General features: G+C 37.2%; 2 protein-coding genes across 6 annotated transcripts in view; one reads left to right on the top strand and one right to left on the bottom strand.

The window, feature by feature from the left end:
• The window catches only part of evla (Enah/Vasp-like a), an 82,777-nt gene extending 81,866 nt beyond the window's left edge, over nucleotides 1-911 (top strand). For all 5 annotated transcript variants that reach the window (XM_063007127.1, XM_063007126.1, XM_063007124.1 and 2 more), the window contains one exon: nucleotides 73-911. In XM_063007127.1, coding sequence (XP_062863197.1) covers nucleotides 73-110 — 38 coding nt within the window. In that variant the 3' untranslated portion in view covers nucleotides 111-911. The remainder of the gene's footprint in view (nucleotides 1-72) is intronic.
• Nucleotides 912-4,020: 3,109 nt separating this feature from the next.
• Nucleotides 4,021-15,785, bottom strand: degs2 (delta(4)-desaturase, sphingolipid 2). The gene is made up of 3 exons (XM_063007723.1): nucleotides 15,598-15,785; nucleotides 5,684-6,426; nucleotides 4,021-4,532 (listed from the first exon to the last, which is right to left on the bottom strand). The coding sequence occupies exons 1-3, from the start codon at nucleotides 15,677-15,679 to the stop codon at nucleotides 4,389-4,391; spliced, it is 969 nt and encodes a 322-aa protein (XP_062863793.1). The 5' UTR covers nucleotides 15,680-15,785; the 3' UTR covers nucleotides 4,021-4,388.
• Nucleotides 15,786-16,031: the final 246 nt, after the last annotated feature.

Here is a 16,031-nt window from a genome sequence, read left to right as displayed (position 1 = left end):
ATTTAACACATTAACACACGACAAAACAAATGTTCTTTTTAGTTAGTAACTGTTCCTTTTATTTCACTTTAGCCATTAGAAGAGAACTTACTAGAATGGGTGCTACATAGTGTTTACAAGCATGAGAACATCTTTGGAAGGCTCCTAGAAGAAGTGCTGTAAAGATCCTGTGACGCGTTTGAAGAACGTTTTGACAACATAGCTGCAACAGCATGGAAAATTTGCTGTGAGGTTGCAGGAATGTTGCAACAACCACAAAATTAAAGAAAGGAGCAAAAGAAAGCTGAGAAATGGAAGTGAGATGGAGTATTTGTATGCAGGAGAGAATGGCTTGATGAATGGTTGAATGAATGAATGGATGGATGGATGGACCTTCACACTGAATTTTCTATTTCCTCCTGTATGAACATTAAAAGACTCCGCCCACTGTGCAGTCTGCTGCTCCCAGTCTTTCAAGTCTTAAAAAGAAAGTTGACTAGTTGGACCTTGATGGATTTATTTTTGTTTTATACTGCTTTGTTGTTTAATTACTATGATTGATGAAATATTAATAGTGGTATAGAAAGAGAATTACAAAATTGCTTGCCTTTTGTGTCAGTCTTTTGTATTTTATTACTATGTTCATTCTTCAGTTTGTAATAAGCACATTCAGCACATTTTGTGCTCATCTGTCTCCAAACCACACCAGTTTTCATCTTTTTTTGCCAATACAAATGTTCACTGTATTTTTTTTAAATCTTGAATTCAAACTGATGGTGTGAGGTCACTGATGATGGGTATGAGAGATGTATCTGTAGCTAAAGCCCTGTGATATGACAGTTTTTGGTTGAAATGTTGAGTCCTAAATTATTTCCTATCGGGTTGATCATTGAAACATTGAAAGACCTTTGAATAAAACTAAGACCACTGAAACTATACCATGTGAATTTTTACTTTTTCATAATCAATTAAAGGATTTTTTTTTTTTAAAGCTCAGTTTTGAAAATCAACAACCAAGTATTTGTTCCCAACATCAGATGTGATCACCAAATGAATCTGACTGATAGCAATCTGCTGGAGTTTTTAAATAACGTGTCCGCTCACTGTCCACTCTATTAGACACTCCTACCTAGTTGGTCCACCTTGTAGATGTAAAGTCAGAGACGATCGCTCATCTATTGCTGCTGTTTGAGTTGGTCATCTTCTAGACCTTCATCAGTGGTCACAGGACGCTGCCCACGGGGCACTGTTGGCTGGATATGTTTGGTTGGTGGACTATTCTCAGTCCAGCAGTGACAGTGAGGTGTTTAAAAACTCTATCAGCATTGCTGTGTCTTATCCACTCATACCAGCACAACACACACTAACACACTACCACCATGTCAGTGTCACTGCAGTGCTGAGAATCATCCACCACCCAAATAATAATACTTACTTTGTGGTGGTCCTGTGGGGGTCCTGAGCATTGAAGAATCGCATGAAAGGGGGCTAACAAAGCATGTAGAGAAACAGATGGACTACAGTCAGTAATTGATAAAATGAACAGTGAGTGTAGAAACAAGGTGGTTTTAATGTTATGGCTGATCGGTGTACATAGGAATGTGTACAGTTAAATTTAAAAATCACTAGGATGGCCTGTTGGACACTGTGGGTGCCAGACAGGTTCTGGTTTGTCCTCTCTGTGTCCACATGGGTTTCCTCTGGGTACTCTGATTTTTGTAAACCCCAAACATGTATGTAGATGGATCGGCTACAATTAAATTGCCCCTTTGTGTATATAAGTAAGTAAACTGCTAAGTGTGATGCTCTGCAATAAAAAAAACAATGTTTTTACTGCAACAGTCGTAATTCAGTCTTAATCAGTCTTAATTCCCTGTCTATGAGAAGTTTTACGTGTTCTATCCATGTTCACCAGGTAAAACAAGCAGTAAGTGGATTGGCAGCTTTTATTTGCCCTACTTTGTAAGTGAATAAAAGATGTAAATGTGTTGTCCTTTAACAGACTCACCTTGCACCCAGTGTTTCCAGGTGGCGCTTAGCCCAGTGTGAACCTGACTATATAAAAAAGGCAATAAGGAGAGGAAAGATGTTTATGAAGCTATTATTTTAACTATTGTGACACAATAAAGCATCATTTTATAATGTATTATAGGCAAAGCCTAATAATGAACAATGGAATATTCATTAAAAATGGCTTCTACAGTCTAATGCTAAGAGTTGTACTCATTTGGTCAAATTCAATGTTTTGTTTTATTTATTATTTAAAACATCTCCTATGGGAAACACATTTTGCACTATTTTTTTGCATAATTACTGGTCACCTGCATTCAAGTAGAATGTGGATCATTACTGATTGTTGTGTCTTCCAAGTTTTACCACGTTTTAGAATCACTGCAGTTTATTAGCAGATACCAGGTGTACTAATTGGTTGAGCTTTGTAAATTACTTGTATTACACATTTGTTTTATACTGTAAATCACGTGTCAAACTCAAGGCCTGCGGGCCAAATCCGGCCCGCCACGTCATTTTATGTGGCCCGCGACAGCTTAAAGTACACTGTAAAATCGTACATAAACTGCATCTCCCACAATGCATGTGACCCGCAAAGTGACCGCATCCCACCACTAAATGGCAGTGTTTCCACATCAGCGTTTAACTGAGGCAGTTTTCCAACAAGTGATGTTGAGAAATATTTACAAATAAATGTACAAGATGTACTCAAAATGTACAAGAAGGGAAAATTGAAGCAGAAGGAGGAGAATTTAATGAAAGATGGGACAGTGAATACAAGTTTGTGCTTCAAGAAGAAGAACCGGTACGTCTCTTGTGTTATGAGGCCGTGTCTGTGGTAAAGGAGTACAATATAAATGTACATTATAAATATACAATATAAATTTGGCAATTCGACACTAGACACAGCAGGATGCAATCACAGCAGGATATGTTACAATTGGCCCTTTGAGGGCCACCATAATGCAGATGTGGCCCTCGGTGAAAATTAGTTTGACACCCCTGCTGTAAAACTTTAGGACAAAGTAAAATGTACAAAAAGGTACTTACGGCTAAATCATAACTAAATACAGTAGACCCTTGAGTTACGAATGGTTTACCATACTAACATATGAACAGGGCAGTTGTAGCCTAGCGGTTAAGGTACTGGACTAGTAATCAGAAGGTCACTGGTTCAAGCCCCATCACTGCCAGGTTGCAGCTGTGGGGCTTTTGAGCAAGGCCCTTAACCCTCAATTGCTCACACTGTATACTGTAACTACTGTAAGTCGCTTTGGATATAGGCGTCTGCTAAATGCCGAAAATATAAATGAACAAGAAGGAAATCGCTAAGTAAAGTATTCTTTCTTTCGTGCAATTACACCTACAAAATGCAACACTATTGAAATAAAGAAGGAAATAATAGAGAAATATGAGAGTTATTGTTGTTTCTGGTAGATACATTTTATATAAAAAGAAGGAAATTTATTATGGTGTATGATACAGCACACGTACTGTACTGAAATATGGTGTGCGTTTTTATTTACAGTACTACTGTGTATTGTTGTTTATTATTGTTTATTACAGTAATGTCTATTCTATAATATAAGATTTGAAGAAAAATATACTTGTATTCATAACAAAAAAAAAGCATTTAAGACATTAGAAAGGTTAGGTAAGGGGGTGGTTTGGGAGGTCTGGAACGGATTAATTCTATTTACATTATTTCTTATGGGAAAAATAGGTTTAACTAACGAACATTTTGACTTAAGAACAGCCCTTTGGAACCAATTACATTCATAAGTCAAGGGTCTACTATAACAAAATATTCTGGTTTTTTTTTATTGTGTTTACTGAAGGGTGGCATTAAACTCAACATGGCAACATCCTTTGTTTTACCAAAACTGGCTTTAACAAGGTATCTTAATGATCTGACTTTTAGGGTTCTTAAAAATAAAACACAACACATTTCATATTTATGCCTGCACTGCTTATGGCATTGTGGATTTAATTCAGCCATTGTATTAAAGCATTCCAGTCTGGTCACCTGACATCAAATGTTTTTTTTTCAAAAATGTGAATAATTAGATTACAGTAGCTTTAGAATAACATTATAGAATATTAACATAGAAAACATTTTACACAGCAAAAAACAAACGAACAGGATCACAAATGAAAACGTTTTACAGACTTCATCTCAGCATCCATTTGATTCCTTTAATACATGTAAGTAAAAAAAAACTTACAGTAGTTAAACCGACCACAAGTAGATGTTTTCAGATTCTCTAAACTTGCTCCCTTGCCGTTTCTGCAAGTGGAAAAGTTTAAATGCGTTTCTGCCAGTGTAGCAGGCCTGTCCTGCTTTTCTTCTTTTCCGTTTAAATAGTGGCTTGAAGAAAATAGTGCATGTAGAGTGCAATTTATTCCTGTTTAGCCAGTTTGTACTCTCGCTTGATTCTGGCATAGGGGCCGATGCTGTCATCAAACACAAAGTCCCAGAGCACTCGTATCCAGGAGGTGTGCTGTGGCAGTGAGTCGTAATACTCCGCTGCAATTCTCTTTACCTGTCAATTAAAGAGAAATCAGGTTATAAAGTATTTATTTTATTTACATAGAATTTACATAGAACATGACACCAGAGTCAACAAAACTGCTGAATAAATTGTGCTCCAGAAAGTACACTTCAAATATACACTGATCAGCCATAACATTAAAACCACCTCCTTGTTTCTACACTCACTGTCCATTTTATCAGCTCCACTTACAATATATAAGCATTTTGTAGTTCTACAATTACTGACTGTAGTCCATCTGTTTCTCTGCATGCTTTGTTAGCCCCCTTCCATTCTGTTCTTCAATGCGCAGGACTCTCCCAGGACCACTACAGGTAGTATTTGGGTGATGGATCATTCTTAGCACTGCTGTGACACTGACATGGAGGTGGTGTGTTAGTGTGTGTTGTGCTGGTAAAAGTGGATCAGACACAGCAGCGCTGAGCAAAACACACACTAACACACCACCAGCATGTCATTGTCACTGCAGTGCTGAGAATGATCCACCACCTAAATAATACCTACTCTGTGGTGGTTCTGTGGGGGTAGAACTACAAAGTGCTTCTATATGGTAAGTGGAGCTGATGAAATGAACAATGAGTGTAGAAACAAGGAGGTGGTTTTAATGATATGCCTGACCGTACCTGCGTAAGTATTAACATAAATTAAGTAATTGTTTCTTAAATGAGTGCATTTAAGAAACAATTACTTAATTTATGTTAATACTTAAGAAGTTGGTTAAACAAGAAGGTCTTACTCACAATCAACATTCCAAACCATCAAGTCAGGGCTCTGTAGAGTTTCTCCACACCTACCTTGTCAAACTTGTATTTACTGACATTGCTTTGAGCACATGGGAACAGTCATCTTTGATTTGATACATCAAATAGATTTAACTGGAGGGTTTGTAGGTGTTTCAATACTTTTGTCCATGTGTGTGGCACAAATTTTGTTGCTTGGTTAATTTAATTGGAAAATATTCCTGCAAACAACGCATAAGTAAATATAATAATAAGTAAATAATTTCAAAATATTACTGAAAACATGAGTTCAGCTCAAAACTCAGACCACATGGCTATTTAAGAATTTTCCACTCATACTCACTAGAGCAGAGTGTCACAATTCACAACAAACAGGCTATCTGAAAATAAATGAACACTTACCTCCGGTAACTTACTGCCAGGGATACTGGGGAAATCATGGTGCTCCATGTGATATCCCACATTGAAGGTAATCAGGTTTAAAGGGCCGTAATAAGAGTAAGTCTCGTGGCCCCTTTGGAACATGTAGTGCTCAGCAATAAAGTGTCCTGAGATTGGATGCAACCCCATACACAGTAAACTCCCAGATATGAGGTACACTATAGGTTTGAGTCCCCAGATGTAGTAGATCAGAATGTCTGCTGCAAACTGCATAACTGCATTCATCATTTCCAGTTTGGTCACAGGTTTCGGGTTCACCAACAGAGGTCGCAGTGCATAGAACAAAGGCTGAAGAAAAAGCCAGAGTACCTTCCGCAAAGGCGTACAGAAGAACCAGCCTTCCCAGTCCGTAGGGATGTCCACATCCAGGCCATCCCCTCCCAAGTAGCGGTGGTGGTCAATGTGGTATTTCTTAAAGGAGGCAGAGTAAGGTAGGCCAATGGGCAGGTTGGCAAACATCGCAAACCAGCGGTTCCAGCGCACTTGCCGGTTCCCAAATGCTACATTGTGTGAGATGTCATGGATGGCAAGGGTCATGGAATGATTTATACAACCACCAAATGTATACGCCCAGAAAAACACCCACTTCCAAGACAGATCATGAACCAGATAGCATGCCAAGAGTTGAGTGAGTACCATTCCAGATACAACCCACTTCAGCTGGGGGTCGGGACCCATCAGGTTCTTGATTTCTGGATACTTTGCTGCGAAGACAAGGGTATGTCAGTCAATTACTTTTGTAATAGATGGTCAATGTGTTTATATGCATTTTATTAGGTCATTTCTAAACAATTTAAACCAAAATATACAAGTACACGATGAACAGAGGTACAAAGTAATATTTAACATTTAATGAACCCAGCAAAGACATTACTTAAAATGTTTCATTCAGACTGACACGGATCCTCTCAGTAGACTGTATTTCTTGAGCATCTATACAGGGTGTGGACAAAACAACAGAAACATCACATAAAAATGGGTGGGTCAACATAGTTTAGATGTACATGTAACAGGAAAGTTGTTAAATGCTTCATATACAGCCACAGCAATAACAATTAATTTATTGAAAGCCTCTACAATCTAACACAAATTAATGTGTAAGCTTTGCAAAGTGGGAAATCATGGCAAGGCTACCATGCAGAAACATTTAGTATTTAGAATCGATGTATGAAAATGCATATCTTCAGGTGGTGCTATTGACCTGACCAGGCATTCAAACAGGTACAGGTGGCTAAAAGGATGTCGACTGGGCTTCATTGCTGCTAAGAGCCCACACTAGTGGTGGGGTATTTGCAAAGTTCATAGCACGTTCATGACTCTTTGTGAGACTCTCACAATTGGGGAGAGTCTCACAACCCATAATTCCTACACTTAAATAAGATAGAGTACTTTTACAGGAACAGGGCACCTCACAGTGCACTCTGTTTTTCATAAACACAAAGACTAGTGTACGTGCTTTCCATGGCCTCTTTCTAATGCAAATAAGAAGGGAACGTCTGTAGTACAAAAGGAAATAAAATTGTTGAACCGTGTAGCATTAAACATAACTTAATAATACAGAGTAAACAAGATAAACAATGGGCGTGTTTAAAAACCTAGGGAGCTCTCTACATAGACAGCATTTTACGTCATCCTATGCGCGTTCCCGAGATGCCTTAATATGCTCACTAGTAAGGTATCTTAAAATTTCAGCACTATTTTGACTCAAGGATGAGTGAGCATCCAATGCTTTTTTAGCGGTGAAGGCAATCCCAGCATTCACGGAGGCACAACTTTTCTCACAGAAAAATAAAAAACATGGCGGACGGTGCAGAGAAAGTTATTTTCAAACGTAAATAAATTATTATTGATTTTTATTTTGCATAAACTTGCACAAGAGTCATTTATTTGCTAATTCGGGCTTATCAGTGAATTTAACCATTTTCGGTACACAGAGGGAGATGTTAGTTGACATGCTAGCGCGTTGTGCCACCCCATCCCATTGGTTTGAATGGCATGAGGCTAACTGTATTAGCTTAGTTAGCAAAAACCGCTGGATGGAATCACTGTCTAAGTAGTGCGTTCGAATTACCTGCCTTATAAGTCAATGACTTATTAGAATCCTCTCTACTTAGGCCGCTGCCTGTAGACAGTAAGACAGCAAGGCAGCTCACTAGGTTTTCAAACACACCCAATGTTATTCTAACTACATCATAATACACTGGTTGTGGGGGACAAGATGAAGTTAAGGACATTTAAATCTGTTCTAGAGGCAAAGGGTGTTCAGGTGTATATTACTTAATTGTTGTGGATACGGTTATACAGAAGGCTAATAAGTGCCATTAGGGGCTAATATAATTTTTCTGCAGGCACTGGTAACCTGGAAACTATATGGGAACAGGAAATCAGGCAGAAATTAATTCTCTCCCAGTGGGAGAGGTAAACCCGATGTTGTGCCTTTGTTTTAATTATCAACCTGTTTCTCTGTTTGCTTTTAATAAGTGGCATTCACAGTAGCATTTTTTTACAAATACAATCAAATGTGGTGGTCTATGACAAACTACACAACTAGTGTTGACCTAATTTAAATACATTTAGTCTTTGATTAATCTCAAATGCAGGGTTCAGTTTTATTTTCTATATGACAATTGGTTGTGTTTACAAGAGCCCTTATTCCCCCCTCTACTCTCCAATTGCAGGTCTATATTTAAGAGGTGCACAATCAAGACAAAGACAAAATGCCAAAAATGCTAATGTGACTGAGAACTTATTAAAAATAGAAAACAAGCAGTCTAAAACTGACAATTTACAATAGCCATTATGTTCAGTTATAGTGTTTTTATTTACCCCGGATATCTGTAAGTTAGCATACATAACACCAGCATTATTTTAATACAACCCCAAATCAAAAAAACTTGGGACAGCAAGTTGTTTTGTCTAGTCAACTTCATTTCATTTATTAATATACCTCCATTCCTGCATATCAGGCCTGCAACACATTCCAAAATAAAGTTGGGACAGTACAGCATTTACCACTTTGTAATGTTGCCATTCCTTTTCACCACACTTAAAATACATTTTGGCACCGAGGATACCTAGTGATTTAGTGTTTCAGCTTTTATTTTGTCCCATTCTTCCTGCAAACACGTCTTAAGATGTGCAACAGTACGGGGTCGTCGTTTTTTTCACGCATTTGTTGACAAACTGGTCATCCTCTGGCCAACTTTGCTCATGAAAGACTCAGCCCTTCCTGGATGCTGCTTTAACCTCATTACTAGTCCTAAATTGCCCTCATCCCAATTTTTCAGAAATGTGTTGCAGGCCTGAAATGCAGGAATAGAGTTATATTAACAAATGAAATAATGTTACGCAGACAAAACATGAAATATCTTGGGTTCAAACTGTAGTCTAATAAAAGTCAAAGTAAATGTAATGAAAACTGAATTTTTATTTTATTTGCATTTTCTATACTGTCCCAACTTTTTCTGATTTGATTTGATTTGTAGAATAAAAGTGAAAAAAATGTTTCCCTCCTACCTATAAAAAATGAAAAAGCAATACTGTTTAAAGCAGTTATTAAAAACAAATGAATTATTTTTGTTTGGAACCTATTAGTTATTGCTAATATTATAGCTTTTCCCTAAACACAGAAAGTATGAAGCAGGCAAATATTGTATATTTTAGTCATTTTTACTACTGTAACTGATGGAAATTTCCCAAAATTTGTATGGCTGTAAATGTACATGCTGTAAATGTAAAAAATTCTGAAAGCATAGATCATGTTCATAAACACGGGACCCAAACTGTTTTTTGCAAAACTTGCTTGCAGTGTGTCGGCTTCTAATTATTGTCTGTAATACACAGAGCTTTGATACCATACCACAATCAGAATTAAAAAAAAAAAAAAACAGGAGGGACATTTCTAGTAACATTTGTCTTAACTTCACTTAACATTGCATAAGACTGCATTAACATACGTGGTTGCAGTAACTGTGAAAGGTGAGCAAACAAAAAATTTTGACAAAGCATGTCTCTGTGTCAAAGTAGACTTCCAATCTGATAATAGTGCACCAGCGTTTATGAGCCCCGGTCCAGCTCATTTCGTGTAATCAGTAACCAAAATGCTATAGACCTCCAATGAAAGGACAGCTGAACAGACTTAGGTAAATATAACACAATAGCAGCATCAGTTGTCACAAGTGTACAAGGCAAAAATATACAACTGTCAAATCTGTGTTTCTTAAACGGTAATGTTTGATTACTGATAATTTAACTAGCCACAGTTCAACTAAACATGTGAATGATTAACACCATCATTTTTTACTCTTAACCTTCAAGCACCATGAATCAACTGAAGCAGCATTTCAGTCCTCAGCTAGGATGTTAAATGATCACAGTGGAATTGTGTTTTCTACACCCTTAGTGTCATGTATAAACACCAGCCCTTCTGATATCTCAGTACTAACGCATACTCAGAGGCCTAATAAAATAAGGCTTTATAAATATTTGAAGATCTTGAGGTGTCGTTTCACAAGAGGTTTCAGTATGAAAGCTAAAGAGAAGCATTTAAAACATAATGTAAGACAAAGCTCATTTCATTTAAAAATTAATAAGTTGATCATGTTACAAGATCAGTGGCCGCAAGTTTTTTTTTAAAAAGTAACTTTTATGAAAAGATAATGTACCCTCATGGTTAATGGTTTGAGATACAATAGTATAGTAGGTTGGTAACTATGTGTACTGGATTATCTTTGGTCCACCCAAACCTGTTCTGTTTAAGTGATCTTCAGACAATAGCACCAACGGGGGTGTTTGTGTCAGTGCCTAAGTGTTGACCATGATAAAGGGTTCAATGTGTCACGTGCAAGCAAAGCGTATTAATTGTCAGGCACACCTGGGTCACCCAGCAATTGTTCCACTTGTCACACCATAATTTGTCATGGAATCAGTTTACAGAACATAATTAACCTGCCTATTTACACTGGTATACTTAAATGTGTTTAACACAACACTGACCAAAACAGTCATTTTGATCATATTAAAATGTCAAGATATATTAGCTTTAAAAAAATACATCCACAATTCAGTGTTATAAACAGACAAAGAAACTGATCAGTTTTTGATCAGTCATTTAGACTGATCAGTCCTTTAGTATAAAGACAGGCATTTAACAACTAGCCTGTTTTGTTCATGCTATTCCAGCATGTCTGATGTTGGCTTGGTAACAGTTATTTAGCAGCCTTATTTACATTTTAACATTAACATTTGGTCACTTCAAGTTAAAACAGCATGAAACCTAAATATAAATGCCCAGCACAGTGATTTTACTAATTCTACTAATTTACGCTGGGTTGAGAGCCACCCAGTGACACTGACATGGTGGTGGTGTGTTAGTGTGTGTTGTGCTGGTATGAGTGGATCAAACACGGCAGTGCTGATGGAGTTTTTAAACACCTCACTGTCACTGCTGGACTAAGAACAGTCCACCAACCAAAAACATCCATCCAGCAGTGCCCCAGTGAAGGTCTAGAAGTTGACCAACTCAAACAGCAGCAATAGATGAGCAATCGTCTCTGACTTTACATCTACAAGGTGAACCAACTAGGTAGGAGTGTCTAATAGAATGGACAGTGAGTGGACATGGTGTTTAAAAACTCCAGCAGCGCTGCTGTGTCTGATCCACTCATACCAGCACAACACACACTAACACACCACCACCATGTCAGTGTCACTGCAGTGCTGAGAATGATTTACCACCTAAATAATACCTACACTGTGGTGGTCCTGGGCTAAATAAAGTATGTAGAGAAATAAATGGACTACAGGCAGTAATTGTAGAACTACAAAGTGCTTCTATATGGTAAGTGGAGCTGATAAAATGGACAGTAAGTGAGGAGGTGGTTTTCATGTTATGGTTGATCAGTGTATATAAAGCCTAGAGATGACTTTATTGCTCAAACCAAACATATAAAGTCAACAGCATCCTGTGGTAAGAAACTCTATATTGATAAGAGACTGGTGAAAGAACACACACTGCATAAAAAATAACAACTATCTTTATGTCCAGCTACAATAAGTATAAAGGGTATGCATGTTTAATATACAGTCCAGTTAAGTGTAACAGTATTTATACACCCACTTACTGTATCTAATTTACTAATATAGTACAATCCACACGAACATATCACTACCATGTTAGTGCCATTGCAATGCTGACAATGATCTCACCAGCAAAGTCCCATCTGGTCACTGAGCGCCTCCTACCACTGATGAATGAATTTGAGAGGATGGAAAATTGTACAGGCTACAGTCAGCTGTTTAATTTTCATACAGTGCACACAGCACATACTGATCATAAAATGTTAAATGATGTACTTTTAAGATAAGTAGTGTCCACGTGTGTATCACTAAGCAGTGTACACATTAAAGTTGGAATGTACTTGTGCTGACTAGGAGTTGTCTAGCTGTGCATCAGCCCACATTATGTACAGCTTGGTATAACAATTTTATATTGTATAACAGTGATATCAAAAAATGTGCTTTTTATTATAAAAAATTTTGCCAAATGCCAAATAAAGAAATAATTTTACTACATTTTCTTTTAGATCATTAGTAATCAAGTGTTCACCGGGATAAACAGCTGTTATTCATGCATTAATAAATGTAATCACTTTTAGTAATTGATTTATCCCAGTCAAGGTTGTGGTGGGTCAAAAATCAGGGTGAACAGGATTTGTGTAATAGAAATACACCCTAGACTTGGTTTTAATTTAATGTATAGCTACACTCACCACCCATTCTTTTACTCTATTAAACCTAGTCATTCCATATCATTATCAGTATTTGTAAGTACATTTGTTTGGCCAGGCAGGACTATTATGCTGTCCAAAAGATTAAGAACTACTGGTACAACCGATGTTCCTTTTAGTACAAACCCTAATTCCATAAAAGTTGGCACAGTATGTAAAATGCAAATAAAATATATAAAGCAGTAATTTGTAAACTCATTTTAGCATGTAAAGAATTCACTTAATCACGTAATCAGAACATTTTACCATATAAACATTAATTCTTTCTTATTTGGAAACTGATGGCTGCTACACAATTAAAGAATTCACGTCTCAGCATTGGCACCAGTTATTCAGACACAATTTGCTGTGTCTGAGAGAAAGCTGGATGGAAAATGATCCACTGTAAGAGAAGCTGTGTAAAATAGCTTCAGTAGTGTCTGAGCAGGGTTTGCCACAGTGGATAAGGGAAATTAAATATATTCAGATATATTAAAAACCATCTGAAAAGGTGACACAAATGTGATTGTGTATAAAAGAAGCACTCGGGAGGCCTTGTTCTTAATGAGCAATAATGGGCTGAGGCTTGCCAGTTAATACAATGTTGATTGAGGAGTGAGTGACTGCAAAGTGTTTCACCCTTAACAGTGCATAAAACTATTAAAACACTCTGAGAATCTTTATGCAAATAGTGGGTATTCCTGTAACCCTTTTCATTCTTGAGCTGAAACTGCAATAAAAAACTGCACGCTTCTGTGATAAATATTACCACATGGTCTCGGAAAATCCTTCGCTACTTCAAAACAATTCATTGCCAAATTACAAAGAAATCATGCTGCATTTATAAATGCAAGTAAGTTGACTTCTCTGTGCCTCTGCTCACCTGAAATGGGCATGGGCACTGTAAAACATATTGTGTTTGACCTACTGTAGTCGACTTTTTAGAATGTTAATGGAAATAATGGACATTCTTTAAACCACAAAATATTAGATCAAAAGTTACTTAAGTATAAAAGCCAAGATCTGTCAAAGTATGAAGTGGGGTATTAATGACCATGACGTGGGTATCTTGCACATCTGTGAAGGCACCATCAACATCTTTGTCAGGGTTGTCCAAGTTTATTTTAACATAATACCAAGCCACATTCTGCACGTATTTTATTTGACCGTCCTTTCTCCTGTCCAGATCTGCCTTCCATTCAAACTATGTGGTGCATAACATAGCGCAAAATACAACAAAGGCCTTATGCAGTAGCACAGCGACGGACTTACACAACAAAAGGTTAAAAAATTGGCTTTAAAACTGGATCAATTAGTGTCTTTAGTCAACAAAATGATTGAATGGGGTTTAAAGAAACATGATTCCCCCCCCCCCCCCCCCCCGCGACCCTAATTGCATAAACGAATAAGAAAATGAATGAATGTTTTCAATGTAACACAAAAAACCCTAATTACTACATTTTAGTTTTCGTGAGTAATTGATAAGTGATTGATACTAATACGTTTTTGGGAAATGAGGTTTATAGATGCACATTTCTGTCAATGAAGATGTTAAATGAGGCTGGAAAAAGAGAAAAAAGAACACTGGTGTGCATGTTCTACATTCACTGGCTTGGTTTTGCATTCATGAGTTAAAAGCAAATTGCAAAAGGAGAGATTTGACTAAGAAACGCGTAGTAAAAGCGTGAACAAACGTGGATCGTTGTAGCTGAAAATACAAGTATTTTACCTCAGGCGAACAACTAAAATTTCCATACTATGTTATCAGAGTCTTAGTGGTGTAATCTGAAATCTGACATAATAGCTTTCGTAACGATTTAGGGCTAAGTTTTTAGGCTACGTTTTTTTAAAGCAGATAAAAATCAGGTGGGTAAAACCAGTAAAATCTACATTTCGGTATTTTCCAGAAGGAACATTGTTTACAGTTCGGTTAAATCTTAACCACCTGAATGCACAAACCTAGGTGTAGTTTATATTTTAATAAACTACATGTTGTTATATTAAGGAAACAAAGTTTGGGGCACCTGTCTAAACGGTATCTATGTCAGTTATACACAGAGGTGGAAAGAGTACTAAAATATTGTACTCAAGTAAAAGTTACTTTAATTAATTTTTACTTAAGTACGAGTAAAATTACTAGTCTAAAAATCTACTCAAGTAAAAAGTAACTCATTTAAAATGTACTCGTAAACGTTAGAGTAAACAGCAGTGGGGGTCTCTTCTGTGTAATGCAAACATGACAAGTGGATCTAAATCTCACAATAGTTGTTTTTAATTAAAATATAATAGAAAAAAACATGTTGATACAACATTTAAAACATTCAGGGAGGTGTAATGTGTCATTTTAGTACAGACCATCCCATAAGACTTTTTCAAACTGTATAACCACTAGTGATGGGTCGTTCACGAACGATCCGATTCTATTGAATGGCCCTCTGGGAGCCGTTATATATATATTTCTATTTGTGCGCAGTTCTTATCGGCGGTAATTCACCCATTTCGCTTAGCAGAAACAAACACAGACACATCTCTGCACAAGAGAGGATTTTCCTAAAACTAAATGCAATTCAACCACAGTATGTCTCTTCCCTGTAGTTTTTTCTCTATCACGTATTACCAAGCGGACCTTCAAAAGCAAACTTGCCCTAAATGCAAATTCTTGTAAATTTTACTAAATTGTCTTTGTGTTTCTAATGTTTTTTATGCTTGAAATGTAAGCCCAGTTTGGCTACAAGTTATACAACAGATGATTTATTGCAATTATTTTTAAACTATTTTTGTTATTAAAATATACTTGTTGTCAATTTGTATACTTTTGACAACAATCTTTTTTTCTTATTTAAGTGTTGTTTGAATTAGGCCTACATTTAAGGCAAGGTCATCAAAGTCATCATTAATATTAATATGGTGGGGGGGGGGGGGGGGTGTCTTATAGTAACCCAGTAGTCATATCACAGTTGCTAACCCCAGGAGGTTAAATGGTACTTCACCGGTCTGAACCACCTGCTTTGATAAGTACTAGGCTGGAAGTAGTTGATAACTATGCTAGAATAAAACTCCACATTTCTAGATCCCTGATCATGCCAGTCAGAAAAGCAGCTGACTTACCCAAAATTTCCCTTCTTCTCCATGTGTGCGGCTGCTCGTCGTACACCCATTCAAAGTCCCCACGTCCACCTGCTTTGCCCATTTTCTCCTATAGCAGTGGCGCAGTGATCTCAGGTGATTTCTGTCTCGGTCTCAGTCTCACTACGCTCGCCTGAATGAGACACGCCCTCGCTGATAAAACTGGAAAGGTGTGCCTGACTGTGACTAACAACTAGCCTATATAATGCTGGTAGTATTGGCCAAGAACAGGACAGACTGCTTATATGTTGTTTAACCTGCTAATAAGCTCAAAATAAGACTCGAGAGGGAAGGGCTAATGTTATTTTGCATGAAACTGAAAAGCCTGGACAGAGTTAGATCAGCCCATTGCTTGTTTTAATCATTCCCAAGCCACAGTATGGGGTTTTCCAAGTGTATAATTTAATACAGGTCCT

The sequence above is a fragment of the Trichomycterus rosablanca genome, chromosome 13 (genome assembly GCF_030014385.1).
Source record: "Trichomycterus rosablanca isolate fTriRos1 chromosome 13, fTriRos1.hap1, whole genome shotgun sequence".
NCBI classification, from domain to species: Eukaryota; Metazoa; Chordata; class Actinopteri; order Siluriformes; family Trichomycteridae; genus Trichomycterus; species Trichomycterus rosablanca.
Note: the sequence above shows the minus strand (reverse complement) of the source record. Positions and strands in the feature narration are given on the sequence as shown.

Bases quoted from the DNA above. Each gene is read 5' to 3' on its own strand.
- degs2 (XM_063007723.1), bottom strand. From the start codon at position 15,679: ATGGGCAAAGCAGGTGGACGTGGGGACTTTGAATGGGTGTACGACGAG. The intron at 6,427-15,597 runs GTAAGTCAGCTG...TTGTCTTCGCAG, and splicing joins GAGAAGAAGGGAAATTTTGG to CAAAGTATCCAGAAATCAAG. The intron at 4,533-5,683 runs GTAAGTGTTCAT...TTTAATTGACAG, and splicing joins CTGGCAGTAAGTTACCGGAG to GTAAAGAGAATTGCAGCGGA.